Source organism: Gavialis gangeticus, unplaced genomic scaffold, assembly GCF_001723915.1.
Source record: "Gavialis gangeticus isolate Ggan-Ray unplaced genomic scaffold, GavGan_comp1, whole genome shotgun sequence".
NCBI lineage: Eukaryota > Metazoa > Chordata > Crocodylia > Gavialidae > Gavialis > Gavialis gangeticus.
The window spans coordinates 89,906,176-89,925,199 of record NW_017729024.1 but is presented as its reverse complement, the minus strand read 5'-3'; the positions used below and the strand labels follow the sequence as shown (position 1 = coordinate 89,925,199).

Sequence of the window (19,024 nt, the reverse complement as noted above, 5' to 3'; positions counted from 1 at the left end):
CCCAGCAATATGGTGCAGTTGGGATCTGATGTCCGCTCCCACAACCATGCCTCCTGACATACATGGCAGAAGGCATGATTGCTGCAATTGCATATCAGGTACCATTGCATTTTTAACTGAATGTCTTCCAGGGACCTAAGTCAGGGCTGTCCAACTTCTAAATGGTCAGAGGCCACAAGCCCCACAGGCCACACCAGTGGGGGCTGTGGGCACCTGGAGCCACATACCATTTGCCACCCACCCCATATGCCCAGGCACTGCATGCTCAAGGCCTCCTTCCACCTCCCTGTACTGCAGGTCTCCTATCTCACCCTAAGGTCTCTGCCTGTGGGGTCCTCTGCTGCATGTAGCATCTCAGGCATCACAGGCCTTGTGCTCTTCCAGCAATGTGAGCTGCACTGCTCTGTACTGCCCTGCCTCCTGAGGTATGAAAGGGGAAGCTGGACAGTGATGGAGCTCAGAGGCCCTGATTGCTCCTGCAGCCGGAGCGATGGTGGGAGTAGTAGCAGCCCACAAGCTGCAGTTTAATCCCTTGTAAGCGTCATGTGGTCCATGCAGGGTTGCCAACCCTCCAGGACTGCCCTGGAGTCTCCAGGAATTAGATATAAATCTCCAAGAGACTGCTGAGAGTCATCCGGCAGATAAATGATAGGGCATTCATGAAAATACATTTTAAATGTTGAATCCAGTTTATACAGTAGTCCAGCAGGGTTTTACAATATAATAATGATGTGCATGTTTCTTCCTGACATAGTCTATGCACTGTAATCTGTAACTGATATACACAAGCACGTGGGCACATTTACAGTGTGTGTCATGGGCATGTTGGTGTTCTGGAAACCTCCCAGAATAGATTCAAATGAAGTTGGCAAACCTAGGTTCATGGGCCGCCAGTTGGACAGCCCTACTCTAAGCATTACAGACCAGAATGATTCCTGTTTGCAAAGCAAGATGCTCTCATGTGTCTACTCTGGGGTTCTTGCATCTTCTTCTGAGGCACCTGGAACTGGCTACTGTCAAAGACGGGTTACTAGACTCCAGTCTGACCCATTGTGGGAAAGTCTGTGTTCCTAGTCAGCTGTCTCAAAGCTCTTGGGAGTACTTTTTTTTTATACTAAACCAAAGCTTTTCCTTTCTTGCCTGTTCACTCAAGCTTTTGGTACAACTCAGTCTATCATCTAGCATAATGCAAGGCAGATTTTTAAGAACATAACAAGAAGAAACACTGAGATGTAATGATGTTATTCATCCAACAATCCTGCTCTTTTCCCTTTTATATTAAATGTATCAAATTAGGAATAACTTAAGCTGTCTGGCATTCATCAAATTTTGGTTATCAGGATATTATGTTAAAATGAACTGAAAGATGCATTCATTTCACGTTGTTTTAAATCCTGCAATCTCTCTTTCTAATAAACATATTAAAATGACATACAATAGCAATCTATTTTTAAATCCCTGATTGTAGAGCTTTCATAAAGTAAATCTATGTTCAAGATTAGTTGTGAAGAACATAGGGCTCAGTCTTCTGCAGAAGTAAATTGCCATACCTCTTTTGACTTCTTTGAAGTTAAGCTGTTTTAAATTAGCTTTGGTTCTGACCATCAGGTGTAAAGAATCTACATGAGGATATAATAATTATTCAGGATGTAATAAATATTTATGTATTCTCCTATTTTAGTAACCTCATGACTTCTTGTACCTTAATACATGCTTGTGACAACTAGACAATTGATTTCAGAGTTTAGCTGCTGTATTAAATATAATTTAAATACATATATTGGGCAGCCATAATCAAAAGTGTTCTCTTCTCTACTGAAATGTAGTAGCTGGATGTTACAAAATGTAAATTTGGGATCTCTCTCAACCCAGAGGTGTTCAAAGATCATCAAGCGGTAGGTGTTTGACTGCTTGTCCTGTCCTGCCATAACATTTTGTTCTAGTAGAACATTTTGTTCCAGTAGAACAAAATTCAAACATTCCTTGGAAAAAACTGCTGAAACTCTCAGCTGTTTTTAAGGAGGCACGAAGGCAATTGCAAAGCTGTGCTTAGACATACAGTAAAGAGATGATTAACATTGCATGGTGAAGGGTGGGGATGGGGGTAGTTATATGAGATGCTTGGGAGAGAAAAAGCACACAGCAATGTTGAGAATCTAAAAAATGCCTCAAAGATATGGTGTAGACTGTCTGTGTACAAAAACAAACTGTTAAGACATAAGGCTATTTATTTCACCATTGACTGTAATCCACAGAAAATGGAACATTACGTGAGTGCTGAGGACATGGACATTTTATGAATGCTGTAAACTCATAGAGGACTGGTGGCTCAGGGGATTAGTAATGAGAGAGGGACCTCTTTTCCCCTTCCAGGTCATTGGCTCAGCTCCATTAATTCCAGCCAAGTCTGGCAGTGTTTGAAAGCTGGTATCTTGTGACAGCCAGGCAATGTGCACCATACATAATGAATCGGTGCTTCAGTGGATAGACACCTGTCCTCTGGTTATCTCACAAAACCCTCCATGGCTATTGCAGCTTCTTGGCCCATTTGTTGACAGATTCAGTGGAAAAGCTGAATAGACCCTGACACACTTCCCTCCTGGAAGTGGGCCCTCCATGTCTGCACTGGCTTGTTAATAGATCTGTTGGGAAAGCTTGCAGTGATGTAGAGACTGTCTCTCTTCTAGGCTTAAATACAGGGGGCCAAGCCTCAACAGGCATCCATTTCTTTTTATCAGCACTTCAAGGGAAAAAAAAGTATTTTCTAAAAATAATACTTTACCTACAGTACAAAGAATATAGTTTCATTATTCAGCCTATTATAAAGCTCTCTTAGTTCATATAGTTTCTGTTGTACGTTTAAATGATGCTGTTTGCTTGTCTTTGAAAATGCAACAAGGATTCCACCTCTGTTTCTCCTCTGTTTCATCTTGCCTTTTTCAGGCCAAGTACTGGGGTTGTTGCTTGTGTTTCTCACCACCTTAGGGGATTATTTACATCAAAAGAAAGAAAGAACAAGAAAGGAAAACACTGTAATCAGCTAAAAGTGTTAATGAAAATAATTTGTCCAATTTAGAGTTTGTCATCATCCCCTCCTTTTCTTTTGCTTGGGTATACTTTCACAAAGAATATCTCTATACTAGTTATCAGTTTCCTTCTGAAGACATCCTGCTTCAGGATATCAGGATGTGGATGTGAATATTTGCAACAAAAAGCATCCATATCATTGACACAAGAATCATTTTTAGTCTTGTGTTTTTTCCTGCTCCCTGAAAGGTGGGCAATAGGGCACATATCTGTTACTCAGTCTTAGAGGAAGGTAAACTGTGCATTTCCTCTACAAACATGTGGAAGCTGGCCAGCCCAGCAGAGTTCAGCTGGAATCAACAGGGGAAATGCCGAATGAACCAATTAGGACAGGAAATAATAAAGAGGAAACCCATGTCCATCATTATTAATAGTGAGGGATTTGTTTTGGGAGAGGAAACGTCATGAGTTGTAGAGAGAGAAATGAGGCAGCTAGCAAGACCCTCCCCCATGTCTGCATAAAGAGCAGCATAACAGTATATAACTGAGGAGGCACAGTGTGGGGACTCCCTCTCCGACTCAAGTGAGTTCAGCAACTGAGTGCAAACACAATTATTACCTCATATTTATATTACAAAAACCTGGTACTTGATGTGGTACCAATAGAGACAAATGCAGATTTTCCATCAAGGCCATATAGTCTTCAGATGATAAAGCAACATACTGCAGAGGCAGGAGACAATAAAATAAAAATATTTTTTACATGTCCATCACTGTCCTAGAAGGAGAGAGACTCATGTGTTCTGCATGCCTTCACTAGAAAATAACACATCCTTTGTCCCCTGTACAACCTGCCTGTATCACAGTGATGAAACAGGCATTTAGTATCAAGCAGCATCCACAGGACTGCTACTCAAGTCTTGCACAAGTGAGCAACAAGTGAATAGGCAGAGCACTATGGGCACTTGTACACATGATGGTGGTTTAGTCTTTGGGGTTTTATTCTCTGCCCCCTAAATTGAAACGGTGGGTTTTTAATTGAAACCCACCATTTCAATTTTCCATCATGTTACAGCGAGAGGCCCGATCCTATTTTCTTTTTTTTGTCAGAGCCAGAGCCTGCCTGAGGCCAGGGAGTGAGCTGATGGCAGGCTGAGAGGCCCCTGATCCTTCCCTCTGTGGTGGCAATGCCCCCAGGGCTACCCGGGCAGACTGCTAGCAGACTGGGTGCTGCCCCTACTTGGAGGTAGCACCCAGCCCGATCCAACTGTTCCTGAAGCCTGCCTAGGGAGCAGTGCCAATTGGGCTTCCAGCAGGGAGGCTTAGGGAACAGTTGGAGCAGGCTGGGTGCTGCCTCTGAGGTGGGGTTGCACCCGCCCCGCAATACCAGCCCGCCCAGATGACCCTCGCAGCTTCTGCTGCTGCAGAGGGAAGGACCAGAGCCCCTCCAAAAAAATAAAAGGATCGGGCCCCTCACTGCTTCTGCCTTCAGCAGGCACCTACTGAAGGCAGAAGCGGTGAGAGGCCAGATTCTTTTTTTCTGCAGTCTGCCCAGCTCTCCCACGGCTGGGGGGAGGGAGTGGGAAGGAGGAGGGTGAGCTGACAGCTGCATCGTTGCAATTTGCAGCGTTGCAAGCTAAACTACATCCATAAACTACATGCAAACTCATCTAAGCCCCTCCCCAAAACTGATGCACGTATGGTATGTGATGCCATTAAGCCACCCAAATGACATTTTTGTCACATGTACATCGTGACGACCGTCACATGCACAAGTGCCCTATTCATCAAGTGTATTGGTCCAATCCAGAAAAGCCAGTGCTGAATGAAAACTCATGTGTATGAGATACAGGCCTGGCAAGGATTAGTAGCAAAAGGAAAAAGCAGACTGGAAGGTGACTTTCACCACCAGGTCCCATACCACTTTCTAGAGCAGGTCATCATACTCTTCACTTGCTTCAGGACTTGTGGTACTACCGAGCCCAAAATAAAAAGGATTTTTCTTCTTCTTTATTAGATCCATGCTTCTGGATTTTTTTTTTCTTTAAAAAAAATACAAACAACATTTTCTGCTTGAAAAATTAAAGAAATAGTTATGTTACAGTGGCAGCCACATTTAAGAAAACCTTATACGTTATTGATGCATTTAGTTCTGTCTAGTTGCCTTGCCTTTACCTTGAGCTGTTCAATAACCCCTACTGCAAGGTCTCCTTTCCTTTTTCCCACATGCCCTGACCTAAAAGTGAATTTAACACAAAATAAACCTTTAGGGTATTTTTAAGCAAAGGTGTTCATTACGTATGCTGGAGATCATCTCCACTAGGTTTTTATACTCCCTTTACCTTTCTCTCTCCTCCCTCCCCCTTCTCAGGAGAAGGTTTTAAAATGGTAAATGGCAGGATTCCAGATGTTGTTACTGCCAAAAATTAATCTGAAAAACAAAAGAGAATGTAGGCTGAAAAAAGGAGTGGGAAGTCTGTTGGTAAGTAACCTTCCCTCAGCATCTGGGAACGTAAGTGTTGGAAGAATAACTGACTCCAATTTACCTTTAAAAAATGGGGTCCTCAACAGGATCTTGGATTCCTATGCCTCTGTGCTAGAGGAGGACCTTGCATGCTGAATTTATTACCTATTTTCTATGGGATAGGAGACAGAAATGCCATGCAATTTAACTGGAGGTCACCAGTTTCTAGGGAAAGGCTGTAAGATAGCGTATGCACTGTAGTGGGACTGAAGTTGAGAAATAAGGTGGGAAAGTGCCTGGGCTCTTAAGAAGATGATCTTAAGAAGAAACTGGATCTGTTTACAGAAGACTGGACCGCACTGCTATGTAGCGGAGTGGATACTTTCAACAAATTTACTTCTGTTTATTTATATAGACTTACCCTCACATCCACTAAAAAGGAGTACCCTTTTCTTAGGCACTCCCTGACAAATCTTAAACAAACAGCCAGGGAATAGAGCACTCCTGTAGCCTCCCTTCCACCGAAACCAATAATAACTCAGCAGCAAAAAAACATAGTTAAGATCTGCTAATAGAGCCTTTCCATTCCTTCACAGGTCAGAAAAACAAATGGGCCTTTCAGTATGCCCTGAACATCAATAAACTAGATTTTTGCAAAGCCAGGGCAGGAACACACTCCTATGCTGAGAGACTCTACAGAGACAGTTCTGTCAGCTGCCCCTGCTCTCATAAATGGGTAAGTCTCCAAGTTGAGTATTGCTTCTCTTCTTCCCTGTGGTGCTCTCCACATAAGGAGAGATACAATCAAACAGGTCCCAGCCACCTAGATTTATAAGGCAAATTCTGCTCAGTAATTGGTAGGTAGCCAATACAGATACAAAAGCATTTGCATCAGGAGTTCCTGCAAAGATATGTTGGGTTAGGGGGACACAAAATAAAACCAATTCTGCACTGATCTCAGTTTCCAGATCAGTTTGAGAGACAGCATTATGCATATGGCAAAAATCTAATCAAGCGGGGAGTTAGAAGCTCTGTCAGAAAAGATTGGCTGCAATCCCTTACCCAAAACTAGATGTCAAACTGTGAAATCAAAGCTCCTGCCTGATTTTCTAGGAGTCCAATCAGATGCCAGAGATGGCAACAGGACCCCTTCATTCAGATGTACATGAATAAGGGCTGCAAGATAAGTTCCTAAGGTTTGCTTGTTTGCTTTTAATTAGTGTGAATATTTATTTGTACTGTAGCAGCCCACAGAGACCCCTAATGAGCTGAGGTTTCTATTGTGTGGGGTGCTGTACAAACAAACAAAAAAAGAGACATTCCCTCCCCTGTAAACATAGGAGGCAGGAAGAAAAAGGTTGCTTTTCTTTTTCATGGAAATTAAGTTGCCACAATGTGCCTAGGGGTGTTTTATATAACAGGTTTTGTATTTGTTCCTGAATTGCCATAAGCCTTTCCCTGTGATAATATTTCACTTTTCTGTTTTCCCTGAAGATCCTATAATGCAAAACCGTTAGGCAGTGTTTTGGTTGCATTCAAAATGTTTTCCTTTATTGCTCTTTTCCCCTTGGATCCAGACTTAAATATACATTATTAATAAAAGCCTCACATTCATTTGACCTTTTTTTTTAGACCTGGCCCTGCAAAACAAGGATTTAACTCTTTGGTTACACACTCATTTGCTTAAACCATAACCATTTGCTTAAGCCATAACCATAGTGTAGCCACCTTTCCAACTCTAATGTGTGATAGCTCAATTTGCTGAGAAATACTTACTCAAAGAGCAACAAGTTAGTATTTTATTAGCCATGGTAAAATTGTTGACCTATTAATACCTATGGAAATTTTGCCATTGAGATTAACAAGGTTAAAATTTCACCTCTAGCTATTTATGATTCTCATAATAGCTTTTATCACCATAATATCTATGTTCCTTCTAAAATACAATAAGTCAAATCATGATAGGCTTATGGACCAAAGTCACGATATTAAAAAATGTGAGCCCAGGTTAGACAATTATAGAGACTTTAAGTAGAGCAGTTACTTCTTTCCTTTTCTTTTTTCCTGCCTCTTCTAGTATACCTTTTTTTCTTTCTTCTCTTATTTGCCCCCATCTCCTTTATGACTTCTTCTTCTCCCTTCATCTGCACTGTTTTGAATTGTTTCTATGAGCAGAGTATTGGAAGTAGTGAGTTTTAAACTTTATGGCTAGGGACAAAAATTGTGCATAAACTGGTATAAGTGATCAGAAACCAGTTCCAATCTGTAACACAGCAGAAGTTCAGTGCACATCCCCACATCTCAGCAGGGGTTCTCCCATCCTGGGCAGGGTCCGAGCTCTGCCAGAGAGGGAATCCCCCCCACCTCCCACCCATCATCATGGTCCAGGACTGGCTGAGGCCCACTGCTATGGGTGTAGGAGAACAGTCTCTCCAACCCACGGCTGGCCTGGATCCCATGCCTCAGTGGAGGTTTCCCTGTGAGTTAACTTAAGTTGGGAGAGGATCTGGGACAGAAGTGCAATAGATTGGTTTAATATAAATCAGTTAAGTTAGATACTGCATTTTGAAACCTGTTTATGTGCACTGAACTTCTTTTCTGTTACAGGTTTAAACTAGTTTCCATTCACTTATATTAGTTTGTGTGTAATGTCTGTCCATAAGTGCTGTGCTATAATTTTCTCTGTAAGGGAATATTGTAAGAAAGCCTTGTCTCTCATCCTACTATACAGACTTCAGCCTTGAAGTTAGTAGTTCCATCATTCCTGAAGAAAGCAGCTGTCAGGGGAGGTCAGTGTCAAACTCTCTGGTAGCTTGGGCCAGTTTTATTAAGGACTCTGAAAATTTAGAAAAAGGACCTTGAATTTGACTTAGTATTTCATGGAGAGCCAGGGAGTATTTTATGGGTGGAGTACCAGAGTGAGCTGCACTTGGGAACTGATGTTACTTAAGAGAAGAGCTGCTGTATTTTATTTTTGACTGCTGTCACCTTATCTGCTGAAATGCTTATTTGTACTATTCCAGCCTGCAGAGATAAGTCATTTGTACTATTCCAGCCTGCACTAGATAAGATGGACACAGCCCCTGGAGGAAAAGTTCTATAAAGGAAAGCCTAGAGCAGGGAGAATGAGCAGAGGACAAGCCAGTTACAAAGAAAGATGCACTCAGGAAAGTGTGTTGCAAACTATTGTTTTATTTACCCTGCCTCCCTTTATGGGGCTGGATTCTTGGCTGGGATGATTTTGCACTTGGAGTAGAGGAGTAAACAATGGGATATCTTAAATCCAGCTATGTGCTGCCCTAGTCCTAGATTAATCAAGAACTGAAACTAGCTCTGGCATAATTTACAAACTCTGCTCTAAACTTTTCTGGCTGAAGTGGTCCTATAGGGACCACTCTTCTCACCCAGAATCAATGGAACATGTGTTCCACTCTTCCCCTGATTCCCCGTTTTCAACTGAGACTTAAAAAAGGTTAGTCACTGAGGAGAGTTGCCCCAAATGGTGAAATCTGCAGAGAAAAGTGTCCTTAAACTACGTGATCATTAATGCGCTTTTGCTACTGCACATTAAATTTAGTGCCTCTAATGTGAGGTACTAAATAAAATACACATTAGGCTGACCTAATGTGCACTAGCAAAAGTGCACACTTTTTTAGTGACACTTAATGTGCAATAGCCTATTTTTACTGTACATTAGCGTATTAGCATGGTTTTTGACATGACACTTCAATGTGCAGTAAAATAGGTTTCTGTCCTTTAAATCGCACATGTAGATGCACCCTCAGATGTGCAAACATGATTCACAAAATAAACCCAGAGCTTCCAAATAGGCATTCGTAGTGTTATGAAACATTTTGGCCTATTGTGGTGTTTTTGAGTTCTTTGCACTGAAAGAATTGCTCTATTATTTTCCTGTACTCCAAAAACTTGTGAAAGCTAAGAGCTGGCATTTTCCAACAGGATACCTTGAGTCTAAAAAGAACTAGGGGTGTACGAAGCAGGCCCTATTCAATTCAGATTCAGCCCAAATCAGGGACAGTGATTCGATTTGTTGATTCAGATCACTGTCCCTGATTCGATTCAGCTGAATCCAGATCTGAAGATTTGATGATCCAGTTGAAGATTTGGAGAATCAGTGGTTCGGACATAGAGACAGCTTTAAAAGTTTTTTCTACATACCATGAGGGTAGCAGGCACGGCTCGTGAGCACTGCGATGGTGGGGTGGATGGAGCATCCCACAGGAGTGTGGGGGTCCCAATATGTGCTTGGCGGCGAACCTAGAATTGGACCAGAAGTGCTTCCAGTTCACTTCCGGCTCTGCCAGGGAGTGCGCGGGGGGCCCCTGCATCCCTACCCCAGCTTAGTGGTTGGCCACAGGGGGACCCCATGTGCCCCCCATCCCAGACCCAGGAGGCACCAGGCACTGAGCCGGGGCAGTGCAGGGGGCCCCCCCAGAACGCTCCCTGGCAGATCGGAAGTGGACCGGAATTGCTTCTGGACCACTTCTGGGTCTGCTGCTGAGCCTGCTGGGGAGCCCCCCACTCTTCTGTGGGACACTCCATGAGCCCCGATATTGCAGCATTCACGAGCCCCTGCTACCTAGAAGTATGTAGAAAAAAACATTTAAAGCTGTCTCTATGTCTGAATCTCTGAATCTTTTTGAATAAATTTGGAGGGTTCCAATTCAACTTGGAGAGATTAAATAGTCCTCTGATTCAATTCAGAGATTTGGCCACCAAATGGGGCTGAATCTCCGCCAAATTGAATCAGGGACCGAAGCTTTGTACAACACTAAAAAGAACCACTGCACTAAAGGTAGCCAGACAGAGGAGCAGAGGGGTGGAAAATGACAGACAGGAATAAAGAGAGAACACTAAAGGTTTGCTTCCCATATTAATGCACATTTCTCACTTCCCTGCAGAGGTTACTATTAGCACAGTATCTTTTAATTTTATCAGCAATAGTTTATTCTGACTGTTTGTTTTTGCAGAAAAGGGAAAAATAATAGGAATGCTACCCTCTGCATTTGGTCCTGTTCATTTTCTGTCTGAAATTACAATTGTCTCCAGGTTTCTTGAGTACGAGTAGGAATAGCACAGAGGTGCAATATTACCATTAAAAATCTTTCTGTTTATATAGTGGTTTATTTTCCTGTAGTACCTCCAAGCAAGTGTCAAAAAGGTCAGATAAAAAAACTGTGTTCTTTGAATTCCCAGCATGTTCCTCCCTGCCTCATTGCAAACACTGTTGAAGGACATGATAAAACTCTCCTGACCTGCCCCGGCATCTTTCTTCAGCAAAAGCAGAATTGAAAACAAGATCTTCTGGAGCCATTTCAGCACTTTCACTGAGAGCAAGTGTAACCCAAACATGGACAGGAAGCAAAGCACAAGAACACCCTATTTGGTACTTGAGAGAAACTGACTTTGCATGTGGTTTTTCGGTCCTCTTCCTATAACACGAGACAGTCTCTCATCAGTGCGTTCCAGGGCATTTTAGTGGTACGCTGTGCTCTCACATCATTAAGTTGATGGAGAAGATACTTCAGCTGCAGTCTCCAGAGGTGTGGGGAACACACCCACATCAGAGGCTTGAAAACCGGGTGGGATACTTTTCTTCATTGTAGTTTCATTGAAGTCAATGGTGCAGTGTCAGTTTACAACAGCTCAGGAGTGGGACCATTGTATCAATGTAAATGGGATCCCAATGTCTGTACTCTTTCTCCCACCTACTCATATCCTCTGATTTCATGCATATTTAATACTGTTTCATACACATTGTAGGTTCAGTCCTGCAAACCTTAAACAAGTCTCCTCTGGGGGACTTTACAGCAATATACCCTGTCTTCAGTGCAGGATTTTCAGAGGGATTTCAGGAATCCATGCAGAGGGAAAAGGTGGGCCAGAAGATCAGGAGGAGAGGTCATGTAATATCCTTACACTGATAGCTCTGGGGATAAAAGCAGAAACAAAGGTATCCTGTGGCAGTAAGATATTTTGCTAGTCCCTCCCTTTATAGGGAAACGAAGAGGAGTCTGATGCGGCTGCTGGCAGCAGGGCCCTAGCAGTGCCATCCTCAGCCAAGCAGGATGTGCCACTCTGCAGCTCTCCTGGCTACCTCAAAGGGTAGGGACAGACATTACACATAAACTGGCTTAAGTGATCAGAAACTGGTTTAAACCTGTAACAGAACAGAAGTTCAGTGCACATAAACCAGTTTGAAAATTACTGTAACTAGCTTGAGATAAACCTGGTTGAATGTAGTATCAGACTTAATTGATTTGGATCAAACCAGTTTCTGTCCAAGACCCCTTCCTGGGTTAAGTTAAATCCAGAGCCCCGCCCAGATGCTTTTCTGGGTGGGGCTCTGCTCTCTGCTTCAGCCCAGCAGGGGCAGCCTCTCCCCTCTGCTCCCTGGCTGCAGCTCCAGCAGAGACTGCAAACACACCAGGATCTGCCTGGCTTCCTTCTGCTCCTCCTCTTCACCACTCAAGCTCAAGCTTCCTTCTGTCCCCCCCCTCCTCCCCTCTACCTTAAACAGACACACAGCATTAGCTAGCAGACCACATGCTAGCTATGGTCCTTGCTGTGGCAGACAGGACAAAGGCAGACAGGGCAGTGTCAGCTTAGGGCTTTTTGGAGCTACTCAAATGGAGCTGGTAATGTCCCTCCATTCCTTCCTTAGAAAAGGTGTTTAAGAAGAGCTTGAACTAATGGAGAGAGGCTGTTGTTTTCTTAATCAGCTGATAAAAATTGTGTTAGCAACTCCCTGCTGGGCTGCTTAGAGCAGGGTGGGGGAAACTCCCTAGTGAGAGCCTCCTGAGGAGGCCTGGTCATGCGCCCCCCACCCCCTCCAGCTCAGCACTGTAGAATGGAAGAGAGGGCTGCTCTAGCTCCCCCTGGCTTCTACCCTGAGCCACTACAGGCATGTGCTTGTATTTTTTTCAGTCCAGAGGGGATGTCTCTGTGGTTACAAACAGGTTTAGCCTAGCCAGGTTAGAATGACCTACAAAGGTTGAATCAATTCAGGCTCAGGCTTTTTGAATGTCTGTCCCTAGCCCAATTCTACTGGGAATGGACCCAGCCTAGACCTTGCTCTAAAGAGTGAGCAGAGGGCAGCCTTCTGATGCTACCTCTGGTGGCACAGTTACACAGAAAACTTCAGGAAGGAAATTTCTGCTTTCACTCCCACTGGAGGAGGCAGCTAAGTCCTGAATAAGGACATCCAGCATTTAGCATTACATTAATGTTTGGCACAGAGGAAGATAGACCTTCAAAGCAGACCAGGACCCACCTTAACTTCCAGAAGACAATGTTTTCAAAGGAACCCCCAAAAAATAGCTTCCCATGAATGTGATATGAGCAGTCTTCCTGTTTGTGTGCATAAAATCTCTTTGTCTGCACAAGTCAGCTGACTGCAGACAAGAGCTGGGTACACAAATGCCATCTGTGCATATCAAAGTGTGTGTTGCATAAGCAGGTATCTACTCGTGCATCAGGACCTTTTAAACATGTGCTCCCTCCCTCTGGGTCTAATGTTTTAAGATGCCTCCCTCCCCTCAAAAAACAAATTTAAAAACCTGGCCGGGTCAGTTCCATTGCAGAACTCCACTTAACAGGTTGCTGCTGCTCATTAGAAAAGTAACACAGTATCCCCTATGGGAAGCCAGAGCAGTGAGTTAGTTGCAGAGAAGAAATTACCTTCTTTAAGTAACACATTTTTTCAGGCTTGGTGGGTTTTCTTTAACAGATTGGATTGCTGTGTGTATTAATTGCGTAAGTGTCTGCTCTTTTTAGATTATAGTAACCCTTCTGTGGTTCAATGTGCCAGACAAAATGAACTGTCCTTGTAAGTAAAATCGTCTTGCATGTTAACTCTTCCCTACAAATCTTGTCAGTCATGTGTACAGTAAAACCAGCTTTTAGTTTTTGTACATGAAAGTGTGCTGTTGCCAGAGCATATCCCAGTTTAATGTTTTGTTTGGGGGCAGTGGGGGAGGTGGTTAAGTTTCACACTTTTGTGCTTCTTTGTGAAAATATTTGAAGTATCTCAGCAAATGACTCATTACAATATCTTATTGCACTCAGCAAGAGATTCCCTGCCCCAGACAAAGGGCAATCTTTCCTAGTACTTCAGCAGTATTTCACAGGATACAGAAAAGCCTTTGCTGATGCTATGTGCGCTACCTTCAAAACTGAAGACAACATAGCCATGTTAGTGCAGTGCTGTGAGCATGCTAAAAAGCTTTGCTTATACACAATTATGCTGCTTCTGGTTCTGGAGCTAGCACACACAGAGCTATCATGAGGTATCTTTGCAGGGCACTGCCTTGCACTATAAATATGCCTTAACACAGAGATGGGCAAAATACAGCTCATGGGCTGGATCTGTCTGGCCAAGTGATTTTATCCAGCCCACAGCAGGTCCCTCGACCCCATCCAGCCCAACCCATGCCATGGCGCACACAGCTTGTCCCCAGCTTGTCTGTCCTATCCTCACCACTGGAGGCAGTGGACTGGACAGGTGGGCAGGCAGGCAGGGTCTGCATGGAGACTGGGGCCATGGGCAGGCAGGGAGCAGCATCTGGGAGCATGATAGGCAGGTGGGGCTGGGGTTGGGGCTGGGACCATGTGACAGTGTAAAAGTAATGCCCATTGCAAGGACGTACGGTTAGCAGATCATGGCTGTGTCCCATGCCACAGCCCCATGTTGTCACCATCCCATGGCTCCAGACCTGGCCCTAGCCCTAGCCCTACTCCTTCCTGCCCGTCTTGCTTCTGGATGCCACCTCCTGTCTGCTTGCAGCCCAATCCCATCTGCCCAGCTAAGCATGCCATGCCCACGGAGATCCTAAGCCATTCTCCATGGCCACCCGCTCCATCTGGCACCCCCAGCAGTGGGTGCAGGGCAAACAGGCTTGGGGCTGGATAGGATCAATTGGCATCTCCCTACCCCCACCCTCCACCCACCATACCGGTCAGTGTAAACAGCTATGAAGGGGGCCAAGACCAGTCATCACCACCCAACCCCGGCCCTCAAGAGCAATCTAAAGTTCCTTAAGTGGCCCTCCAGCCCAAATAATTGCCCACCCCTGCCCTAATATGACTTTGAGGATTTAGGCATTTTACTAAACCTGGAAGGGTTTATGCAGAAGTGCCAAACACACCTCAGGCCAGACTGAGCCAGCAGAACTGTATGGTCTTGCTCAGGAGGCCTCCAGCAGGGCAGGGAATTTGGGAGTAAGGAAAGCAAGGGCAAGACTCATTGCAAAAATCTTTGGTATAGAGCCTCATTAGGTATACAAGTTGACAGTGGCGGGTGAGTGGCAGCTGCATTAAGCCACCTAGCCACTGCTACTCACCTGAACCTCTGCTGCTAGGTCGAGGGAGGTGGGGTGAGTGTGGGTTGACTTTGGCACCTTTGTTTAAATGCTTTGCTAAATTGAGACCTTGGAGCCTGTTTTTGCAAGGTCCTGAGCACCTGCACATCTGGTGCACCTCAAAGAAAATGAAGAACGTTCAGCATATGTGCAAGTACATGTGCCCTATTTTTTTAAATTTGTAGCAGGAAGCCTGACAAAAGAGTTCTGAAGGCTCTCCTGCATGGAAGCTATAAAATGAAGCAGCACAACAGAGACAGAATACTTTGAGACATAATGCTTATGGGAGTTCTTTATACTAAAAGTCTACCATTAGCCAGCCTGACAACACCTTCCATTACGAATGAGTCTTGTTTACTGGAGAGTTACTTATATTCCACAGTCATAGGTCTGCAAGTAGCCGATTGATGTACAATTACATTTGACCATGTTCATCACATCTGGAATGTTGTATCCTACCTCACTACCATGCTTGCTGGTATTAAACAGCTTACGACCACCCAGCCCCTTCATGGAGATGCAGTAGTATAACTAAGTGTGGTGACAGGGGCAGCAGCTCTAGGCACCCACTTTGGAGGGGGAGAAGCCTAAAAATAACAGCTGCTACAACTGTCAGCCACCAGTACCGTTGCCACCAGCAGCCCAGAAAATGCAGCTGCCCCATGCAATGCCACTACTGAGGGCACAGAGCTTCTCTGCTATGCCTCTGTGGAGACGCAACTGAAACCATTTGTGAAGCTCTGTGTCACACCTAGTCTATAACTGTACTCATACAACTGAATTAGTAAAAAGGCTTTGTATGATGATTAGAATCAGAAAAATGGGGCTGGAAGGGACCCTTAGGAAGTCATCTAGTCCAATCACCTGCTCTAGGCAGGATCGTCCCCATCTAAACCATCCCAGCCAAGTGCAATTAAAAACTTCTAGTGGTGGAGATTCCACAAGCACTTCAAGTAATCTGTTTAACCACCAGTGCTTATCACTTTCACAGTGAGAGTTCTCCCTAATATGCAAACTTTACATTTTAAGATCATTAGTACTTGTCCTGTCTCCTGTGAAAACAAAAAAAAATTGATCAAGATTCTCTTTATATCCACTCTTCAGATATTTGAATACTGTTATCAGATGACCCTTTAGATTTATCTCCTCCAGATTAAATTATGTCAGTCCTTTCAACCTCTCCTTGGAATTAATACTGATTAGTCAGTGGACGGTATAGAGAAAATTGAATGATAAATTTGGTATGATAGAGCAGGGGTTTTCAGCCTTTTTTAACAAGTGTACCTCTTCTGTCTCAAAGTTTCAGCTCATGTACCCCTTTATATTTTTTCTTGTTTTTAAGGTGGGAGGGGGAGAGGATTGAAGTTACCATGGTGAGGGAGGGAGTGGGGCTGGGGCAGGGGCAGCTGCTGCACAACCAAGGCAGAGCACGGGATGGAGCCGTGAGGGGCTCCTCTGGAGGGGTGTAAGAAGAGGGGGGGGTGGCTCCCACTGCTGCAAACACCCTGGGAGGGCATGGGGGGTGTGTGCCCCTGGATCTGCACATGGGGTGGGGTGGGCTACAAGCTGGGGCTCAGGCTGCACTGGACTCTTCCCGGCTGGGGCTGGGCTGGGCTCCACACAGGGCGGGCAGTGGCGGTGCTGAGAGAGGGGCTGCAGGAAGGGCTGCAGCCACTCCAGAATTTCCTGTGACCCCCCACCCCTCCTTCCCAGCACTGCCACAGCCCACCCTGAGCACAGTCCCTGCCCAACCCCCCTGCCAGGAAGAGCCCAGTGCTGCTCTGTCCCCAGCCCACAGTGGCAGCCCACCCTCGCTCCGTGTGCAGATCCGGGGGCACATGTCCCCTCCCTCCCATGTCATCCCGGGGGTGTACATAGTGGCAGGAGCCCCTCCCACCCATGGCTCCATCCCATGCCTTGTCCTGGCTGGGCCACCTCTGTCCCTGCCCCACTCCTTACTCCCTCCCTCACCTCTGGGGCCTCAATCTGCCTCCCTCATGCCCCTTCCCTCACAACAGACTTACCTGTTGGACCGGGCTGCTCTCCACACTGATGACCTGTGCTCCTGCATGTGGCATTTATCAGCCACATTATCAGTCACATCAGTTCTGTATACCCCCTATGATCTTTTTTAGTACCCCTAGGGGTACATGTACCCTTGGTTGACAACCACTGTGATAGAGGATATAATATTGGTGAGGGGAAAAAGAGAAAAGAAGGAAGAGGTCTCTAAAGATCTTGAAAAGTCACATTGACAAACATGAAAGGAAACACTTTCATAATTGATTTGGGGCAGTTACATATTGCTTACATTGAACAACCATGTCTGAAAGTGAATTAGGGGGAAACTGGGTAGTTTTCATTTAATTGTTGTACCCGGGCTACATCTGGCTTGCAGGACTCCTGGGCAGATTTACAAACTGTCATCTGTTTGGAGGGCAAAGGGAAGGTTTCTCAGCTAGGCTGGGGCAAATATAATAGAAATCATGATGTCCACTGGCAACTGCAGCTAAACTATGGCATGTTTCTGTGGGACGGGGGCAGGGGGAATATATATAATATAAACCAGCACACAAACACACAGAAACCAAATGAAAATGTCAAGTAGTGCATTTCAAAGGTTTTCTGCTCCATTTCCCTGTATGGTCAAGTGTAACCAGAAACTGACTACTGCATTTGTTAAACAGAATGGACCACAAGTGATAAATAGGGAGAGAACTATAATTTCATTGAATTGCACTCAATGGTACTCAGAATGTGTTACAGTAATTTTATCCCTTTTAATTCTGACAGCCATGTTTTATTCATTAGAGGCACCGAGTGCAGATTCATATAGAAGGCTCTGTTATGATAAATTATTTCTGACTTTGGGTGATATAATGAGCAGTAACTGTTGCACTAGAATCATAGCCACTTCTACTGATTTATCTTTTAATTCCAAAGCATGGAGGGGGAGAGACTGCTTAGACTAGCTTGCACATTCTTGTAAACTGCACACCCAATGCAAATTACATGGTAAAGTTTTCAGAGTCATAATTTGTTTCACAAATAAATAAACAAACACCGTTTGGTTCCCTCTGTGGCTACTACAGTTATAATGAAAGTCTAAAAACAACTGTAATGTTTTTTACCATAAAATTATAAGGCAAGAAAATGGATTTAGATAACTGTAAGAGCCATAATTGCATGTTTGTAAACTTTCAGACAAGGCTTTTACTCAAATTTAGCTTTAGCTCAAATACCATAGCACATATAAAACCCACATTCCCTTTTTCCCCTGTCTCTTTCCATTTGTGTCTAAGTGGCACACCATCAGATACTTCCATACTTGCCAAGAGGGCTAAAAGACATGATTTTTTTTTTACAAAGCCATCACTCCACAGTGGATATGAAAAAGTTACTTATTAAGGACATAGGTCTGTTCAAATACTGGGATGCCAATTTTGCATACAACTCTATAATAAATAAGAGAGCCTCCCTCAAGGTAAATTCTTTGCTAGAATATGGTAGGTGATACTCAGACTGAAAAAAACTGATTCTGGAAAAAGGTCTGACCAGTTTCACACAGCAAGGGGTTAGCACAGTGGATCAGAGTCTTTAGAAATAGTTATTACATTTCAAACTGGCAGAAGCAAACACCCTTGCCAAGCCCTGTGAATTTAACTGAAGCTGCAGAAAAAGCTTATATTGATCTTATCTGCAAAGGAATGAATTGTTCATGTCTCTCTGCTTTTAAAGGTGTCTTGATATCTTTGCCTCAGCCAGCTCACATTTTTTCGGTTAGCTGTCATCCCTATACCCCTCAACACTTTAAGTATAGCTTCTGTGGCTTGGGGGGGTTGTGCCCATGAGCTAGAATAAATTACTATATCGTCTGTATACACAGCCACAGATGATGTGTGAAGTAAGTATGTGGCCCATGAGCCTTTGAAATGTGGCTGCCGCACCATGCAGCCCAAAAGGCATGCGTGTGAATTCATACAGCCCCCATGGAGTCCCGAAGGCCATTTTAGCCTGATCTTCCCTGGCCATTGGAATTTGCCAATAACCTTTAGATAGGTCAATGGTGGAAATGTATTTAGATTCACCAATGTGTTCAATTAACTGCTCAATATGAGGCATTGGAAAAGCATCAAATTTGGCTATGACATTG

General features: G+C 44.3%; 1 protein-coding gene across 4 annotated transcripts in view; it reads left to right on the top strand.

Annotated features, from left to right (window-relative positions):
• The window catches only part of LOC109297545, a 186,991-nt gene that overhangs the window by 130,501 nt on the left and 37,466 nt on the right, over positions 1 to 19,024 (top strand). For 3 of the 4 annotated variants that reach the window (XR_002097348.1, XR_002097347.1, XR_002097346.1), the window contains one exon: positions 6,088 to 6,218. Coding sequence is in view for 1 of the 4 variants with exons in the window: in XM_019517362.1 (XP_019372907.1) it covers positions 6,088 to 6,224 (137 nt within the window). In the remaining 3 variants the exon portion in view is untranslated. Of the gene's footprint in view, positions 1 to 6,087; positions 6,225 to 19,024 lie in introns of those variants that run through there. The other variant, XM_019517362.1, reaches the window with a different exon arrangement.